The sequence below is a fragment of the Natator depressus genome, chromosome 5 (assembly GCF_965152275.1).
Source record: "Natator depressus isolate rNatDep1 chromosome 5, rNatDep2.hap1, whole genome shotgun sequence".
Taxonomy (NCBI): Eukaryota; Metazoa; Chordata; order Testudines; family Cheloniidae; genus Natator; species Natator depressus.
In genome coordinates this window covers 24,654,319-24,672,104 of record NC_134238.1, presented here as the reverse complement: position 1 = coordinate 24,672,104, position 17,786 = coordinate 24,654,319, and the positions used below count along the sequence as shown (strand labels likewise).

Sequence of the window (17,786 nt, the reverse complement as noted above, 5' to 3'; positions counted from 1 at the left end):
AAAAGTGATCCAGTCTCAGGCCTCCATCCAGGTACCCACGTCAAATATGATGAAAATTTCTGTAAATCTTATTTCATCATATAAAAGAAAAGGTTCTACCAATCCCAAAGGATCAGACACATTACCTCCCAGGTTAATGAATGTTTCAGATCTTACCCAAATACACGCTACGGACAATTCTTATTAACTAAACTAAAATTTAGTAAAAAACAAAAGAGAGTATGGTTAAAAGATCAATGTACATACAGACATGAATTCAATTCATTTAGGTGCAGATTCTTAGCAGAGATGGTGAGCTTTATAGTTGCAAACAGTTCTTTCAGAAATAGTTCATATTTATAGTCCAATGTCCAAATATCATATTCAGGGCATACCAGCATAACTGGGACCTCAGTCTTGTGACTCAAACTTTCCCTAAGCAGATCTGAGATGACAGAATCAGGATGCAAGGATCTTTTATACAATTTCATGTCTTTTGACAAGTTGGAGTTCCTCAGGGAACAAAAGCTAATTAGGATGACTTGGAAGGAGGTCCATCACCGGTACTTAGCTATACAAATTAACATAAGGCCATTTGCTTGTTCCTCCACCATTCACAGTGTGACGCTATTGACATAAACTGTGACCGTATAGATCATTGTTGCACCAGTTCTTGTACAGAGGAGGCCAAGTGGGGTGTCTATGGAAAGGTTGTAGTTTGCTGGTTATGATTATGCTGTCTGTATGTGTGTATCATTTTTTAATATGAAGTTATGAATATTGGCCATGTATTTGTTTGATTCTAAGTAGCCTCAATGAAGAATTTCGTCAGCTTCTTGAGAAAGGACTATTCTCAGTAAGTGCCCAATCAAGAAACACTTAACTGACAAGGGACTTTGGGAGACACCAATCCACATCTGAGTTTTCCTGGGAACATCCAAACTAACTTGTAAACAACGGCGTCGGCCTGCAAAAGGCTGAATCATTCATAGACATGTGACTTGCCCAGGTGGCTACAGACTCCATCTTGTTGCTATGATCTTACACAGGAGAACAAAGGGGTTTCTGCCCACAAGAAAAAGAATATAAAAGGCCCTGGAAACCCCTCCATTTTGTCTTCAGCTGGCTCAGAAGATAGCCTCTCCACCTCAAAGAGATGCCTGAAAGAAACTGGAACAAAGGACAGTAACTACGGGGGTGTGAGTGATTGCTGGACCCAGACGAGGAAGGAATCTAGTCTGTGAAAGAAGCTTATTGGAACATCTCTGAGGATGAGATTTACCTGCATTTAGTTCACCTGTATTAGGCCTAGACTTGCGTGTTTTTGTTTTATTTTGCTTAGTAATTCACTTTGTTCTGTCTGTTATTACTTGGAACCACTTAAATCCTACTTTTTATATTTAATAAAATCACTTTTTGCTTATTAATTAACCCAGAGCAAGTATTAATACCTGTGCATTATCTGAGCAAACAGCTGTGCATCTCTCTCTCTCAATGTTATAGAGAGCGAACAATTTATGAGTTTACCACATATAAGCTTTATACAGAGTAAAACGGATTTATTTGGGATTTGGATCGCACTGGGAACTGACTGTCTGGGTGCTAGAGACAGGAGCACTTCTTAAGCTGTTTTCACTTAAGTCTGCAGCCTTTGGGGGACGTGGTTCAGACCTTGGTCTGTGTCTGCAGCAAGCTAGCATGTCTGGCTCAACAAGACAGGGTACTGAAGTCCCAAGCTGGCAGGGAAAACGGGCTCAGAGGCAGTCTCAGCACATCAGGTGGCAGTCACAAGGGGGTCTCTGTGACCCAACCTGTCACACACAGTACATTTCAAAGAGAGATGAATACTGAGATATCCTGTGTTTACAATTCATTTAAATGTTAGGATCTTCTTTTGACTTCTGAATTATCAGAATACAGCATAGACAGGGACTGTTGATTACATGGTCGGACCCTACTCATACACATGTAAACAGACAAAAACACAAACATTATCTCCCCACATGTCTTTTGAGGGTTATTCATTTTGCAGGACATTTAACCCTTTCTATCCATGCATCGCAGATACATTTAAACAAACTTATTATTTTTTGCTTATAATAGCAATAGTAACAACCACAGTGCAGTGTATCTACTGGGGATTAATAGCTAGCTGGCTTTAGTGGTCTGAGGTTAGACCAAAGGATGCCCTCAATTCGCCTGTACTGGACATTAATTACCAGGAAATGCTCTGCAATTGTGTTATTGCTCAAGGAATATATTCTCATACCCTTACTCATATTGAGAAGCATCTTATTTTGAGTATTTCTACCGATGTTGTTAGTGCATAGTCAATGGTACTATTTCTGAAGAAAGTTGCTACCCAAAATGAGTAAGGGTATCAGAATCTGACCCTAAGACATCAGACAAGAAATTATAACTTGCCAGCACCACAATGGCTCTATTTACTAATTCATATAATCACATTTTACCACATGTGGAGGAGAAACCTCTTTTCTTCTATGGATGTATGTTCCAGTAGCAATACTAAGCGCTCGGTAGACTCCCTCAACAGCATCAGGATGCGAAGCAAAATAAAGCAGCATCTTAGTATAGTCAAGTTGAGAGGGATCTTTTCTGGCATCAGCAAATAAAATAAAGAAAAACTAGAACAGGAAAAACATTTAAATTAATTCCTGCAAAAGATATTTGGCCAATTTAAATCAAAAGTCTATAGAGAACAGGATTAAATGTATATGCAAGGTAGTGACTGCTGAAGAGAAATATATTTTCAGAAAGAGTGTTGAGATCCTATGGAAAAATCAAGAAAATCTACATTATAATATTTTGTTTTCGGCAGTGAAGATTCTCAAAGAACCAGTAGGAATCTGTAAAATCTCACAAAAAAGTTATGACATTTTACCTCTTCTGTACACATGCACTGTGTCTTTCTCTGTGAATATATATATACACTGGTACTACATTTAAAAGTAACAGGTGCAAGATTCATCTTCCTATTCTCAGGTTTTTCTTATTTTTTGTAGTAAGTAGGTTTTTTTCTTTTCTTAAAAAAGTTATTTACTCAAAACTTTTGCTCCCAACAGTTGTGTTAATTATCATTTTTATACTGTACACCAATAATTTGTTGCAAAGCCCCCTTCATCAATAATGAAATGTATTCACCACTAACTATATTGAAAACAGTATCCTTGAACAGGTGTCAAATTGGAAAAAGCAGTGGTAGTTTTCCAGTGTCTTATGTAAAATTAAGTGCTGCCCAGTCCTGACACCAACATGAGACAGCATTCATAGTAGCTTCTACAGAAAGGATTGTCTCTTTTTGTGTGTGTGCTGTAATGAGTAGTGAAATAGTTAATTATTATATGTCATAGTTTCACAGAGTTTAAGGCCAGAATGGACCATTAGATAATCTAGTCTGTATACAGGCCATTACATTTTAACCAGTTACCATTATATTAAGACCAATAACTTGGGTTAGACTAAAGCATTTCAACCTTCAGGGACTAAACTGCTGTGTGCCACAGGCAGAAAACAGGGGATACTGAGGTGTCAGCAATGTCTGAGGCCCTTGCAATAAATTGTCATAATTAGGTTTAGGAATGAACCAACCATTGAGGTACATTGGATTGTTTTTTTCTCTCACGGCTACTGTTTCAGGCTGTCTGCAGACTGAACCAGGCATCACAGTGCCACTTTACACACAATTTACATTTTGAAGGGGTTGGGTTTTTTTTGCAAATTTAAGGGCTAGAACTTGGGCTAAGGTGTCAAAAATGGGTGCCTAAAATTATGCTATTAAATACACCTATAGCTGCCTAAATACATGGCCTGATTTTCAAACGTGTTGAGCATCAAGTGGTTCTGACTGATTTCCATTTGATTTAGGTGCCTAAATATGGATTCAGAAGCCTAACGTTAGACATCCAGTTTTTTAAATCTTGGACTTAATTTTTAATAAATGAAGCTTAGATTCTGGAGCATAAGATGGCAGCCACCACAAAAAAATACTGATTAAATGAGCCATTGTTATTCAGCTCAATTGAATTCCTTATTATATTTTCATTACTGTTATTTAACACTTGTATTGTGTAATTACTCAGAGGCCTCAAACAGGTCAGGGCCCTGTTGTGATAGACACTGTACAAACATATAATAAATGACAGTCCCTGCCCCAGAGAGTTTAAAGTCTAAAAGACAAGACCCAACAAAAGTGGAGAGACAAACAAGTGTGCCAAAGTGTTTGGGAGAAGTAACAAAAATTATAGGATGTCATTGTACATATTAGCTATATGCACAATTCTTAGCCAATCATTAGCAGATCTTTAGACTCAAATGTTTTTCACAGGTAACTCATGTTATCAGTGACAGCTGTGGTCATTTATGACTCAACTGCTCCCCCCAAATTTTTTTTTTATAGTTTTCTGGTGAAAAATAATAGCTAGGTAAAATAAGTAAGGATTAACATTGCAAAAGAGGTCATGCAAACTGAGAAAAAGGACCACTGCGTTCAAAATGGTAAATGATACCTTAAATTCTTTACAGTTTTCAATAGTTACCGTTATAAGATGCTCCTGTCTATTAAAAGACAAAGGCTCTGTAGAATTTTCTGGCATTTTTAAATCTTCACTGCCTTTAAACCATAAACCAACCTAAAAAAAAAAAGTTACTGATTTTCATCCCCTTAAAAAAAAAAGTGGCTGGACTGTTCTGTTCTAAAATCACAGAAAGAGATAGGTTAACAAAGTATAAAACCTGTCTCTGCATTTATTCAAGTTCAGAATTTATTGTTGTAAGTAACAATCTACTTAATATGAATAATTTAATTAGATACTTGGACACTTTGCAACAAACTCTTTTCATGAGCAAGTAAATACTGAATGTTATGGTAGCAACTCAAACCTTATACTGCTACTACCTACATAAGAATGAATTTGTATCTAGAGAGTTCCCTGAAAATACCAAATATTGAAACTTTATTCTTTTTGCCTATACCTAGGGGTCAATTGTGGATTTACTAAATGCCTCTTCATATAGATGCACTACCCTAAGAACAGACTAGGAAGCTGTTTGTGATGCAGAATTGCAATCTGCCTCCTGGTTTTCCCCTTCACCAGATGAGGTGTACCCTTTGCTAGGCCTATAACTGACACACTGTACATCCGCCTGAGGTACCCATACAACTGTACAGGTTGGGATTTCGGGAGGCAGAGGCAAGGCTTCCCATTCCTGCCTCGCTCCCAGTCCGTAATGGCCAAAGGAGGTCAGCAGGTGCAAGAAGTAAGGGGACACCTTATAAGCCATTCCTCTCCTGCATGGACATGCAGGACAGGCCACAATCTAGTCCCTGATCCTTATGGACCAAAACTTGCACCTTTTATTTAGGCAAAATTCCCATCAATATCATTTTAAAATTCATTTTGGTCAGTAGCCTGTTTATGGAAAATGTGTGTGCATATAGATATAACGTAGGAATATTCTTGTTTTTATTCTCACAGAGGTTTATTTTTTCATAGTTTGCTTCTTGGAATAGCAACATATAGAGTAAATAAATATGACTGTCATGACGTGAGTATGAAATAGAGAATGAACCTTGTTTAAAATTTTATAAACCTTATTTTCAGTTAAAAATAATACTCTCAATATATTTCTCATTGGATTAATAGAACAATATGGGCATTTCCAAACCGTCTAAATAATACCTGTAAATTTTCAGAAATGTTGACAAAAGACTATAGCCTATCAATGTATACACTGAGTTCAAATCCTATTGGGACTGTTTTTTTGTTAAAACTTCTTCATGTCCTTTTCTCCCTTTTTAGGTGGATCATTACGTTTTCCACCATTCACAACTTACAATACTCTGCATTTTAATACAAATATTTTTGCAAGAGGCAGATTTAATATACAGTATTAAGCTGTTTTTTCAAAAACACAGGACGTGCCAAGAGAATTTCAGAGGGGAAAAATTGTTAAAATATGTTTCTGTACTGGATGCCTTCTATAGACAGATTAGTATGGAGAATTCAGAAGATAACAAAGATTAAGTGGATTCTCATGTTAGCTTTGCAGGTCCTCCTTAACAAAGAGTTCAGTGGCTTTTCTTTACAGATAACACATCCTTACATGGCTGAACAGCTCTTACCAACTCAGTGCTATTGCTCTTTTCCGGATTGTAACTACTGACTCATTAACCCTATAGTGCATTCTGTTCTACAGATGATGAGTCAGTAATTCTACATCAAAGAGTTAAACATGTAAAAGTGACTAAACATCTATAAATGTCAAAGAGAAGGATATGAAGTTTGTAATAGAGTAGCTTTAAATGCAGTGAGGCAAATACTGACCTCCATTTCCCCTAGGGTGACCAGATGTCCCGATTTAATGGGGACAGTCCCAATATTTGGGGCTTTTTTTTATATAGGCTCCTATTACCCCCCACCCCCCAACCCGATTTTTCACACTTGCTGTCTGGTCAGCCTAATGTTCCCATACAATCCCATTGATTTCAATGTAGTTTCAAGGTGTAACTGAGAGCAGAAATGCCTGTTAATTTCAAACTTCATAAGTCTGAAAAACTCCTGGTTACATTTCCCCCCATATGTATTTATGTTGTAAAATTACAAAAATTGCAATATACAATGCTGTCAGTTAAAATTATTGGATCTCTGTAGTATGATTTGTGGGATCCTAAAGGTTTTTGGAGGCGTTCTGCAGAATTAAATAGACTTTGGGTAAAGTTTTCCAAAGCAACTAAGTAATGAAGCCTAAGTCCCATTTTCAAAAGTGACATAGGTATTCAGGCATCTGGTACTGACTTTTGATGAGACCGAGGCTCTGAATTAGGGTATGTCTACACTGCAGTTAGACACCCGCAGCTGGGCTCTAATCCTTCCATGCCTATATACAATCATAGCATTTACTGATGAATAGCTATTGGTCCATGCTATGTTCTCTGCAATAGAAAAGTGAGACAGGCGGAATCTAGGTCTGGAATAACACCTCTTAGCAGAAAATGTTATAGCGCTGACATATTAATTAATGGAGCTACATTTCTTAAGGGATTTTAAAAAAATCTCCAAAGATCATTCCGTGCAAGCAAGTACTTGGTGGAAGGGAGAGGAAAAGATGAGAATGCTACATTTTTAGCATTAAATTATTACAGGCTTACCCTTTGTAAAGAATACCTTCTTATTGCAGTAAACTTGGTTTTGTTTTGCTAGTTCAGACACATTGACATGGCTGCAGGGCAACTGCTAGAATGTTCATACTTCATAGCGTTCATATCAGATGCTGAGTTAAAAGGATGTTCAAACTAGCATCCTGTGTCAAAAATGCTGCATTAACATTCTGTTGACTTTGGAGCTGTTGGTATATTTTTAATCTCTAGTACCTCAGTGAAAAATACCACAATAATGTGTAGGTGGGTGCAACATCTATAGCTACACCTTTCTGTGGCTTTTCCAGCTCTGGCAGGGTTAGTTTCTTTTCAAATGTCTTGGGACATTTGCTGCTGGAAGATAGTTGGATCAGTGATACTTTGAAGAAAGAAACTCTGAAAATCACAGGCTTCTGGAATTATATTGCCAATATTTAATTCTGCAAGAGGAGCAGTATAGATGCCCGTGAAAGGCACCTGCTGCCTTCCCCAAAATTCTTTTACTTTCATAAAACCTCCCTTCCCAAAAACCTCGCTGAACTTTGCAAAATGAAGACCCAAATTAAAATTTTCTTATGTATTTGAACCAAAGAATCTTGTAATTTCCCACTCGCTGCAGGATGAAAAATCAATCTTCATTTGCAAAAATTGTTTATTTAACTAAATAAAGATAAAATTACAGATATTTTACAGCCAAAGTAGAGCTGTCAAAAAGAAAAAAAAATCTGGATAAATTAAGAGAACAAATAGCAAGGATCAAATAACAGTATGTCAGTTTCTGATTCTCTAGAACAGGAGGATTTTCATTAGAAACTAGTTCCCGAGGAAAGAGATAAATGAATGTACAGAGTCCACCTAACTAATCTGATTCTTGTTATTAAAAACTGTGGATGGGATCTGCAAATATTGGACTCAATCTAGCAAAGTTTCTTTATTTTCTCTGCATAAGACAAATTTCACCAAAAGGGATCCCCAAAATACCAAAACTATTAAAATTCAGACTGTTTAGAAAACTAAATGAACAAAACTAATAATACACCTTTTGAATAAAAAATACAAAATAATATTTTTCAAAAGAAGAAAGAATTATAACCTGATTATAGTATTCCTGTGTAACAAAGCCTGATCCAGCTTCATCAGCAGCCTTAAAGCTGTGCAGGGTATTCAGGAGCTGTATCACAGAGGGAACTGGCCAGGGTTGAGCCGCTGTTAATAAGAATCTGCGCCAATCAATAAGTTCTGAGTTCACCATTAATGTAGTTGCCAGATTTTGTAACTATAAAAATAAAATTATAAATAGTTTGGACTACAGTTGTGTGTAAGAATATACATTTCTTACATAATTAAAATAAAACACAATACAATTTTATACAGTTATACAGAAGGAATTTTCTTCACTCTGACAGAAGATAGCCATCAAACTCTGACTCTCCACTTTTAGACACTTAGCATCAGATTGCGCCATGTCTTAATGTGGTTTCACAGGTGAGTAAGATAAGCTCTCAGAACCTGAACAGTCATTTTAGGCATCCTTAAACCTTGAGTCCCCCAGCAAGATGAAAGCTGTGCACTTGGTACTCCACTCTAAGATGGTGGATGGGGAGGAGTATGTGGATCTTCGGTTCTCTTCATACCAACAGACAAGTCAATTATTATCTATTTGCAGTAGTGTCCACTATGTGCAAGGCAAAGAGGGGAATATATTACACCTACTAAAGGGCTCCCCAGTAGGAGTAGGATCCTTCTCCTAAATTCCTAGGAAACTGGATTTGTAGCCTTACAGCATCATCTCCCAGTTCAAGTCATCACTGAGGTTTCCTGCAGTGAAATTTCTAAGATAGATGATGGGATGAGGGTTCTTCCTATTTCTTCTTGGAGATGAGGTTTTCACTGTATTTCACCAAACAAGCAGCAATGTCTAGGGGTGCACTTTAATGAAAGCCTGGTTTGGGAAATCTAACACCTGTAAGGACTAAAGATACTTAAAGAATGTGTTGTGGGATACATAAATAGACACATATTTTATATTAGTGATGTAAGTAATCCCCATTCAGTCTGCATACGTGTCAACTACTAACAATATGAACTACAACTACTAACAACGCTACTACTAACATACGCTAACAACAAACTGAACATCTGACTCATATTCTTTCTATTTAATTTCTTTACTATGCAAAAAATATCGATTTATGGCCTGATTGCAAGAGGTACTGAGCATCTGCAATTCCAATTTAAGTCAATCGGAGCTCCTGTTGCTCAGAACCTTTTAGGATTGATCAGGTACTCAGTGAAATTCATCCATGTGCAAAGAGTCCACACGAAGTTCTCTGTACCAGTTAAGTCTCAATTAAAGTCTTAATGTTAACCCTCTTTCACTGTCAGTGCATTTCATCCTCCGAGTGTAAGCCGTTTCCTAGAAGAATCCAAATTTACTAAATTTGGTAATCCTCCTTATCCCATAGTCTTGGACGCATGTGCTATTAATAAAAACATAATCATTTGGGAAATCTAATGGTATCACAGAAAATTCAAGATTCTTGAAGAAACATATTTAACACTATGCAGGTCCAACCTCTGCCTACTTATTCCCATATCTTGGATTTACAGTTGAATAAAGAGCAAAAACGGTCTTGTGGTTAAGCACTGGATTGACTCAGGAGATGTAGGTTCTATTTGCAGCTCTGCCATTGATTCTACTTCAGTCTTGGGCAAGTTACTTAATGTCGCTTTTTCTCAGTTCCCCCTCTGGAGATAATTCCTATCCCCACAATGATGTTGTGAGAATAAATTAATTAATGTCCAAGACACTCATATACTATAAGTGAGAAAAGCATAAATAAATATAGTAGTAAAATACGGATTAAATCTTGTCATTGCTGCATCCACAAACTTACTCTTATAGAAAGGAATTGATGGGAGTAATAACTCGGAAGGCCCTTTAAAAAATTTTTTTTTGTGCTTCTTTATGGTAAGGATAAGGCCCAGAACTGCATATTCACTAGGCAAACTGGCAAAGTGTTCAAGTGATGAGATCTACAGAAATGAAAACAGCAATTAAAACTTACATCTGAAACTGTGAAGCGCATCCAAACATCAGGAAGGCTGTTTGTTCCAAGGTTCAAAGTAATCAAGTCAAGAAGAATGTCAATAAATATTTTATTTGATATTAAACCTAGTGAAAAAATAAAAATGTGTCAAATGGATAGCAAAAAAAAAAAAAAAATATTCTGAATCGGAATATTGGTATAAAATAAACCATATTTCTAGTATTTACTTTCTATGATTATACAAAAATTACTTGTACTGTCAATGTAGTTCTTAAAAGGCAGTAGTATCCTCTTTGTTTCAATTCCTACATTTTTATATATAAAATATACATGTTATGAATTACACCACATGTATGGTCTTGATAACCCATTTTATAGCCACCTGATAAACTTCAGAAGCATATGATAAATTATATTTATTTTGCATGTTTGACCTCTTCACCTGTACTATGCTCACTAATCCATCTTTGACTAGACTACATTGACAGTTAATAAGTAGAGAGGCCATCACAAATGCTAGTTGCCAGACACGAACATAGTCTTGTACATGAATATCATCATCGCTACCAATGGTTTCTTTTTGCTTTATAAGACCTACATTCTTCAATTTAGGTTAATTAGAAAACATCAGATGCTTACTCTTGAAAGCAAGTAGATATGAGAGTGTGGATCTTTAGAGGAGACCACAATACATTTGCAGAAAATTCCAGCTACAGTTAAATAATTTAACTTTACTTCAAAACAAAAATTCTTTATACAGCCCAGCTTTTGGAAATTGTAGCTATCTAACGCAAAGAGGTTTTCTAATGAAATTAAAAGAAAAAACGACTATATGTCTATTTATCTTTGATAAACAAGTAGGTACTTTTATTTGAATAAACAGAAATTTGAGATTCTATGCAAAAATTTCACATGTAAAAAAGTAAGACTGGTTGCTGAGGTAAATAAGACAGATGAGTTGAGCCCCTCAGTTTAAAGTAGGACTTTGAGACACAGACAAGATAGATTAGGATTTATTGTGCAATCACTGTTAATCCAATAAAGTTTAAAATATTGAGCAAGCCTCATATGACTTCAGTTTTGAGAGGCAAAACTTATCTTTGTCTGGCTAGTATTACTGCCATGCTTCTAGAAGACTGGATTTTCATAGGGCCTCTCTAAGGGTCTGTCTACACTACAAAATTAGGTCAAATTTATAGAAGTCGGTTTTTTAGAAATCGGTTTTATATATTCGAGTGTGTGTGTCCCCACAGAAAATGCTCTAAGTGCATTAAGTGCGGAGTGCTTCCACAGTACCGAGGCAAGTGTCGACTTCCGGAGTGTTGCACTGTGGGTAGCTATCCCACAGTTCCCGCAGTCTCCGGAAATGAGATTCAAAAATTCACGGTTCTTTTCCTGTCTACCTGGCCAGTGCATCTGAGTTGAGAGTGCTGTCCAGAGCGGTCACAATGAAGCACTCTGGGATAGCTCCCGGAGGCCAATACCGTCGAATTGTGTCCACAGTACCCCAAATTCGACCCGGCAAGGCCGATTTAAGCGCTAATCCACTTGTCAGGGGTGGAGTAAGGAAATCGATTTTAAGAGCCCTTTAAGTCGAAAAAAAGGGCTTCATTGTGTGGACGGGTGCAGGTTTACATCGATTTAACGCTGCAAAATTTGACCTAAAGTCCTAGTGTAGACCAGGGCTAAGTGACATCTTCACCAAACACTATCAGAAAAATAGCTATTTCCTTACGGTTCTCTTAGCTACAGCCTGGACTTCTTGTGCTTTTTAAAAAAAAAAAAAAAAAACATGCATGTAATTATATAGATTTTCTAGTTCTGACTTTATTCACTGCAGACAGAAAACCAAGGACCTTCTATGAAGGCAGTTAATAAAGAAAAATTTCAATGGCAATGGGCACTAAAAATCTGTTTGACTACGACATAGCATAACTACTGTGTTTTAGGAACTGATTCTCTCTCTCTATGCCCCTTCCTCCTTTCCGGCTGTGACTCCCCACTACTGCAGAGCTTACCCAGCTTTTGTGATGAGTGTTCTGAGCTTGATGAGTCAACCTTGGGCCTGTTGAGTCATACCTGACCCTGACTGTTCTGAGCTTGATAAACCATCTAAGGTAATTATTCCCTGTGAGTCCTATGGGTCCAGCCAATTCACAAGCAAGAGTCTAATAGGTGACCCAATGCAGGTATATAGGCTTATCATAGAATCATAGAATATCAGGGTTGGAAGGGACCTCAGGAGGTCATCTAGTCCAACCCCCTGCTCAAAGCAGGACCGATCCCCGACTAAATCATCCCAGCCAGGGCTTTGTCAAGCCTGACCTTAAAAACTTCCAAGGAAGGAGATTCTACCACCTCCCTAGGTAACGCATTCCAGTGTTTCACCACCCTCCTAGTGAAAAAGTTTTTCCTAATATCCAACCTAAACCTCCCCCACTGCAACTTGAGACCATTACTCCTTGTCCTGTCCTCTTCTACCACTGAGAATAGTCTAGAACCATCCTCTCTGGAACCACCTCTCAGGTAGTTGAAAGCAGCTATCAAATCCCCCCTCATTCTTCTCTTCCGTAGACTAAACATTCCCAGTTCCCTCAGCCTCTCCTCATAAGTCATGTGTTCCAGACCCCTAATCATTTTTGTTGCTTCTAATGAAAGCAGCCACTCCAGTCTGTTCAACATCACTACCTTCTCAGGGATAATCCCAGCAGCCTGGTAATTCTGAAAGTCTGCTCCTGCTCAAGCCATGGTTGGTTGTCTGACTGTCCTGACAATTTGAGCAGACTTTTCCTTACATGTATGGCTCCAGTGCCTGAGATGGAAACCCCCTGGGATGTTCAGCACTGCGATGATGAAGTGGGTCCAGAACCTTCAGGATCAACTTGCCCAGCTGCAACTGAAGAATGCCTTTGTCTGCTCACAAATCCCAGCAGCTCTAGTAGTGCTGGCTATGGTCCCTCTGGAAAGGTTTGGAGGGAACTGCCAGAAATTTGTGATTTTGTTAACCAATGCTGCCTTTTGTTCTTGATGTTCCCATAATATATTCTGATGACCAGACCAAGGTGGGCTTATCATCAATTTATTGACCAGTGAAGCCCTAGACTGGGTCTTGCCACTTCTGGAATAGGTTAGCCTGATCCTTACTAATTTCAATGAGTTCATCCACACCTTTTCGTTGACATTAGACTATCTGAATTGCACTTGTAGTACTAAAGCCGCTGAAGTTTCTCTGACAAGGCCATTGGCCCAGATTGGCACATGCTGCTTACTTTTGGCATCTGGTTGCTGATATGGAGTGGAACCAGGCAGCCCAGAGCTACCATTTCTGTCCCATTCTAAACTCATATATTGAATTGTATATCTGGACTACCAGTCATTTCTCTGAGCAATGCCAAGAAAAGAAGAGGACAAACCCACATCCCCAGTCTCTCTCTGCTCCATTCTGGCCATCTCCAGAGGCTGCTCCAGGGCCAGAGCCTATGCAGATGAAAGTGAGGCAAAGGCACCTCACAGATCAGGAAAAGGAGTATTGGTGGCAGAACAGACTTTGCCTACACTGTGGTGTACAAGGCCATTTCACTACTGAATGCCCCTTTAAATCAAGACTGACCCTTGGAAAACCTGGGAAAGACTGTGTCCAGCCCCATTAGAGGGTTTGCAGCTGGACATAACCATGGAGTCAAGTCCTTCACATGAACCTCCTCTTCTGCCATCATGTATCTTGTATGCAGTATTGTTGTAGCTGTGTAAGTTCCAGGATATTAGAGAGACAAGGTGGGTGAGGTAAGATCTTTTAGTGGACCAACTGATGTTGGTGAGATAGAGCTTTTCTTCAGGTAAGCTCAAAAACTGGTCTGTGTAAGCTCAGAAGCTTGTCTCTCTCACCAACAGAAGTTGGTCCAATACAAGATATTACCTCACCCATCTTGTCTATGAATGTATGTATGTATCTTGGCAGCCACAAATTGTTACCTTACACACCTGCTGGTCTTGCTCTGCCTCTGCAGCCCAACTATAATTTAGGTGAACTGCATCCAACTCTGAGCTTGTGGACTCTGATGTTTAGTAACTTTATGGATGTGGAGTTTGCCAAAACTAACCTTCTTGCAGTGCGGAAGAACCTCACCCCAGACCTAGTGGAATTGACTGACAGTAGCATGCTGTCCTCAAGTCCGGTCATGCATGAAACTGCACCCCTCCAGGTTGAAATCCAAGACCATCACGAAACTCTGCAGTTTAATTTAACCAATTCAACACACTTCTTGACCGTGTTCAGCATTCCCTGGCTCTCAGACCATGGTCCAAACATCTCTTGGAAGATGCAAGAAATGATTTGAGTCAAGCTACTGCTGCTGACAACTGACACAGACCCTATAACTGCCCCATCAACTTCCAGCCAGAGGGCCAGAATTCCATTTGGATGGATTTATTTCCTCTTGGAGCCAGAACTCAGGGCCTTATAATAATATGTTGTCGAGAATCTTGCACAGAATTTACTTTGTCTGTCCATGTCTCCTGCTGGAGCTCCGATTCTGTTTGTTAAAAAGAAGGGTGGCACCTTGTGTCTTTGCATAGGATATCATGCGTGGAACAAAATCACTATTAAAAACAAGTATCCCTTTCCAACCCTTCAACAGGTTGTTGGAAAGGGTAGGTTACGACAAGTTATTTACCAGACTCTATCTTCAGAGTGCTTACAATCTAGTCTGAATTTGGAAGGGTGACAAATCAAACTGAGTTTCTCACCTGTTATGGACATTTTGAGCACCTAGTTATGCCTTTCACTCTGTCCAGTGCCCCAGACACATTTCCAAACTTTGTCAATGACATTTTCATGGATGTTCTAATCTAGACCAGTTAATGGTGATCTACCTGGATGACTGTGATGAAGTGGCATTTTTTGGGTAATATTTCTATAAGTCCTATGTATGCCTCAGTTTCCTCCTGTACTTTGCATTGCCACCCGAGGGGAAAGGGTTAACACTCCTCCTAGAACAATGCAGGAGATATGAGGTGTGTGAGTGTGTGTGTGTCACCTTGTTGTCTGGGTGAAATGAATGGGTTGGTAAGGAACTGGCTGAAACCAACCCAGATCAACAGAGGATCCAGCAGTACAATGGAAGCCCCAATGATTGAACAATCTATACTCAACAGTGGGAAGTTCCTTCAGGTGCAGTTGTGAACTCAGCAAGGCCCTGCCTGGAGAAGAAAGGACTGAGAGATGACCATAAGGGGATAAAGAGTTGGCTTCTGGAAGAGGCTTCCTGCTCTCACCTGGAACTGGAATAAAGAAACATGGACACAGATGGAAACCATCAAAGCTTGGCTGGCATTTATATAGGCTTGGTCAGGATGGACTATGGCTTAACTTTTGCCTGTCTGTGCTATCCCAAAGACTTCAGCTTCTGTATAACAGGTGACTAAAAATTGTTATCTTCTTCTGAAAACGCTGCTTGCTGTTGCTGTAAATAATAAGAGTACTGATCTCTGAAGGGGTACAATACAAGCCTCCTGTAGGAGTCCGCCTTGACTGGATCCACTGTAGGGAGCCACGGAGAGAGACACGGGTTGCTGGTGACTGAAGGCACAGTCTTGGAGTCTTTAGGCCCTAGAGGGGTCACTCCCAAGGGACTGGTTACAGGTTGACTACACGAGACCCTGTGGATCCATGACAATGACATCCTCATCTTTTCAGAAAATCAAGCACTACACAACCAAAATGTCTGCCTGGTACTTGAGTTTCTACAAGCAAATGGCCTGTATAGGAAACATGAGAAGTTACACCCACCTTTCTGTGAACTTCTTAACTATGTCATTTTCCTCAGCAAGACAGGTATGGACCTCAGGAGTATCCACAATCATGGATTGGGTAGCCCCAAGAAATATCTGTGATGTCCAGTATTTCCTGGGATTTGTTAATTTTTATTGGCGATTCATCCAGGGGTTTTCAAAGGTGGTGACCCTGATTACTTGGCTGCTCTGGAAGAATAGTATATTTGCTAGTACACAAGAAGCCCAGTCCACCTTTGATCAATTAAAGAAAGTGTTTACATCAGCACGCAACTTGGTACATCCGGACCCAGCAAAACCCTTTGTTGTTGAAGCAGATGCCTCCAATTATGTGACTAGAGTAGTATGGTTACAGCGACATGGGCCCCAGGGTATGCTTCATCCTTGTGCATTTTAATCCTGGAAACTGATGCACATGGAGCAAAACTATGAAATCTGTGACAAAGAATTGCTGGCCATTGAAGCTGCTTTTGAAGAATGGTGCCATCACCTGGAAGGTGAATGTTTCCCAGTCCAGGCATACGTGGATAAAAGAACCTAGAGTACTTGTGAACTGCAAAAGCTCTCAATCAATGCCATATTCATTGGTCCCTTTTTTCAGGTTTGACTTCATCCTGACTTATCCCTCAGGTGCCAGGAACGGTTGTGTTGTAAGAGTAAGCACAAAGACAAAGGAAATGGGACACTCCAAAACCTGCCACCATCTTGAAACCATGCCATTTTGCTAATGTGGCAGTGAACAACACCCTTGCTGTCTCTTGTGAAGTCCCTCCTGCACCTTGATCCACTTGCAGCTAAACTTATGTTGACTGAAATTGACCTAGCTCCTGACTCAAAATTCTTGGTCAAGAACAAGATTCTCTTGGTTAAAGACCAGATTTATATCTCTAATGGTCAACCACTTCTAGCAATACTCTGGCTATGTCATGATTTGTGCCTGGCTGGCCATTTCAGTCACTGGAAAATATAGAGGTTGGTGTCTTGAACTTTTGGTTATCAAAACTGCATTTGTTTATTGAATTGTACATCAACTCCTGTGACATATGCACTTGAATGAAGACTTCCATTGCCAGACTTCCTCTGGGCACTTTGATTCCACTGCGAACTCTGTCTCAACCTATCTACAAATATTTTATCACTGAACTTCCAAATGCCAGTGCCACACAATTGTGCTAGTCATTGTCAACCTATTTACAAAAATGTTCCATTTCATGCTGTGTCTTCAAATTCCCACAGTGGAAGTAACAGAATGACTGCTTTTCAACCCTGTCTTCAGACTCCATGATCTATTGTCTAACATTATATCTGACTGAAGATCACAGCTCATTTCACATTTCCGGAGAGAGCTGTTCAAGTTCTTGGATGTGGCTCTATTGGTCTCCTCAGCTTATCACTGCTAGACATATGGACAGATGGAACATGAAAACCAAATTCTTGACCAATACCTCCACTGTTTAATCAATTACCACCAGAATGACTGGGTTTGACTCCTCCCCTTTGCCAAATTTGCGTATAACATTTCTGGTGGGAGATTAACCCACCAGAGTCCTTTTTATACCAGCTATGGTTTCCACTCCCAGTTCCATCTGTCTATGCCACAAGTTTCCCATGTACCCATAGCCTCCAACCTAGTGGAACACCTACACTGCATCCAGGAAGAGTTGAAAGCCCACCTAGAACTGAGCAAACAGGATTTCAAATGGTACGCCACTCTCCATTGGCAGGGAACCTGTTACATCACAGTTGGAGATAAAGTATGGCTCTCCATGCTGACTTTGTCTCTACCTGACCTTCATGAAAGCTGGATTACC

At 39.3% G+C, this 17,786-nt stretch overlaps 1 protein-coding gene across 2 annotated transcripts in view; it reads right to left on the bottom strand.

The window, feature by feature from the left end:
• Positions 1-17,786, bottom strand: part of LOC141987271 (sperm flagellar protein 2-like) — a 37,736-nt gene that overhangs the window by 16,042 nt on the left and 3,908 nt on the right. For both annotated transcript variants that reach the window (XM_074952474.1, XM_074952472.1), the window contains exons 2-5: positions 10,204-10,310; positions 8,229-8,411; positions 4,536-4,628; positions 2,451-2,624 (exon numbers count right to left, since the gene is read on the bottom strand). In XM_074952474.1, coding sequence (XP_074808575.1) covers positions 2,451-2,624; positions 4,536-4,628; positions 8,229-8,411; positions 10,204-10,224 — 471 coding nt within the window. In that variant the 5' untranslated portion in view covers positions 10,225-10,310. The remainder of the gene's footprint in view (positions 1-2,450; positions 2,625-4,535; positions 4,629-8,228; positions 8,412-10,203; positions 10,311-17,786) is intronic.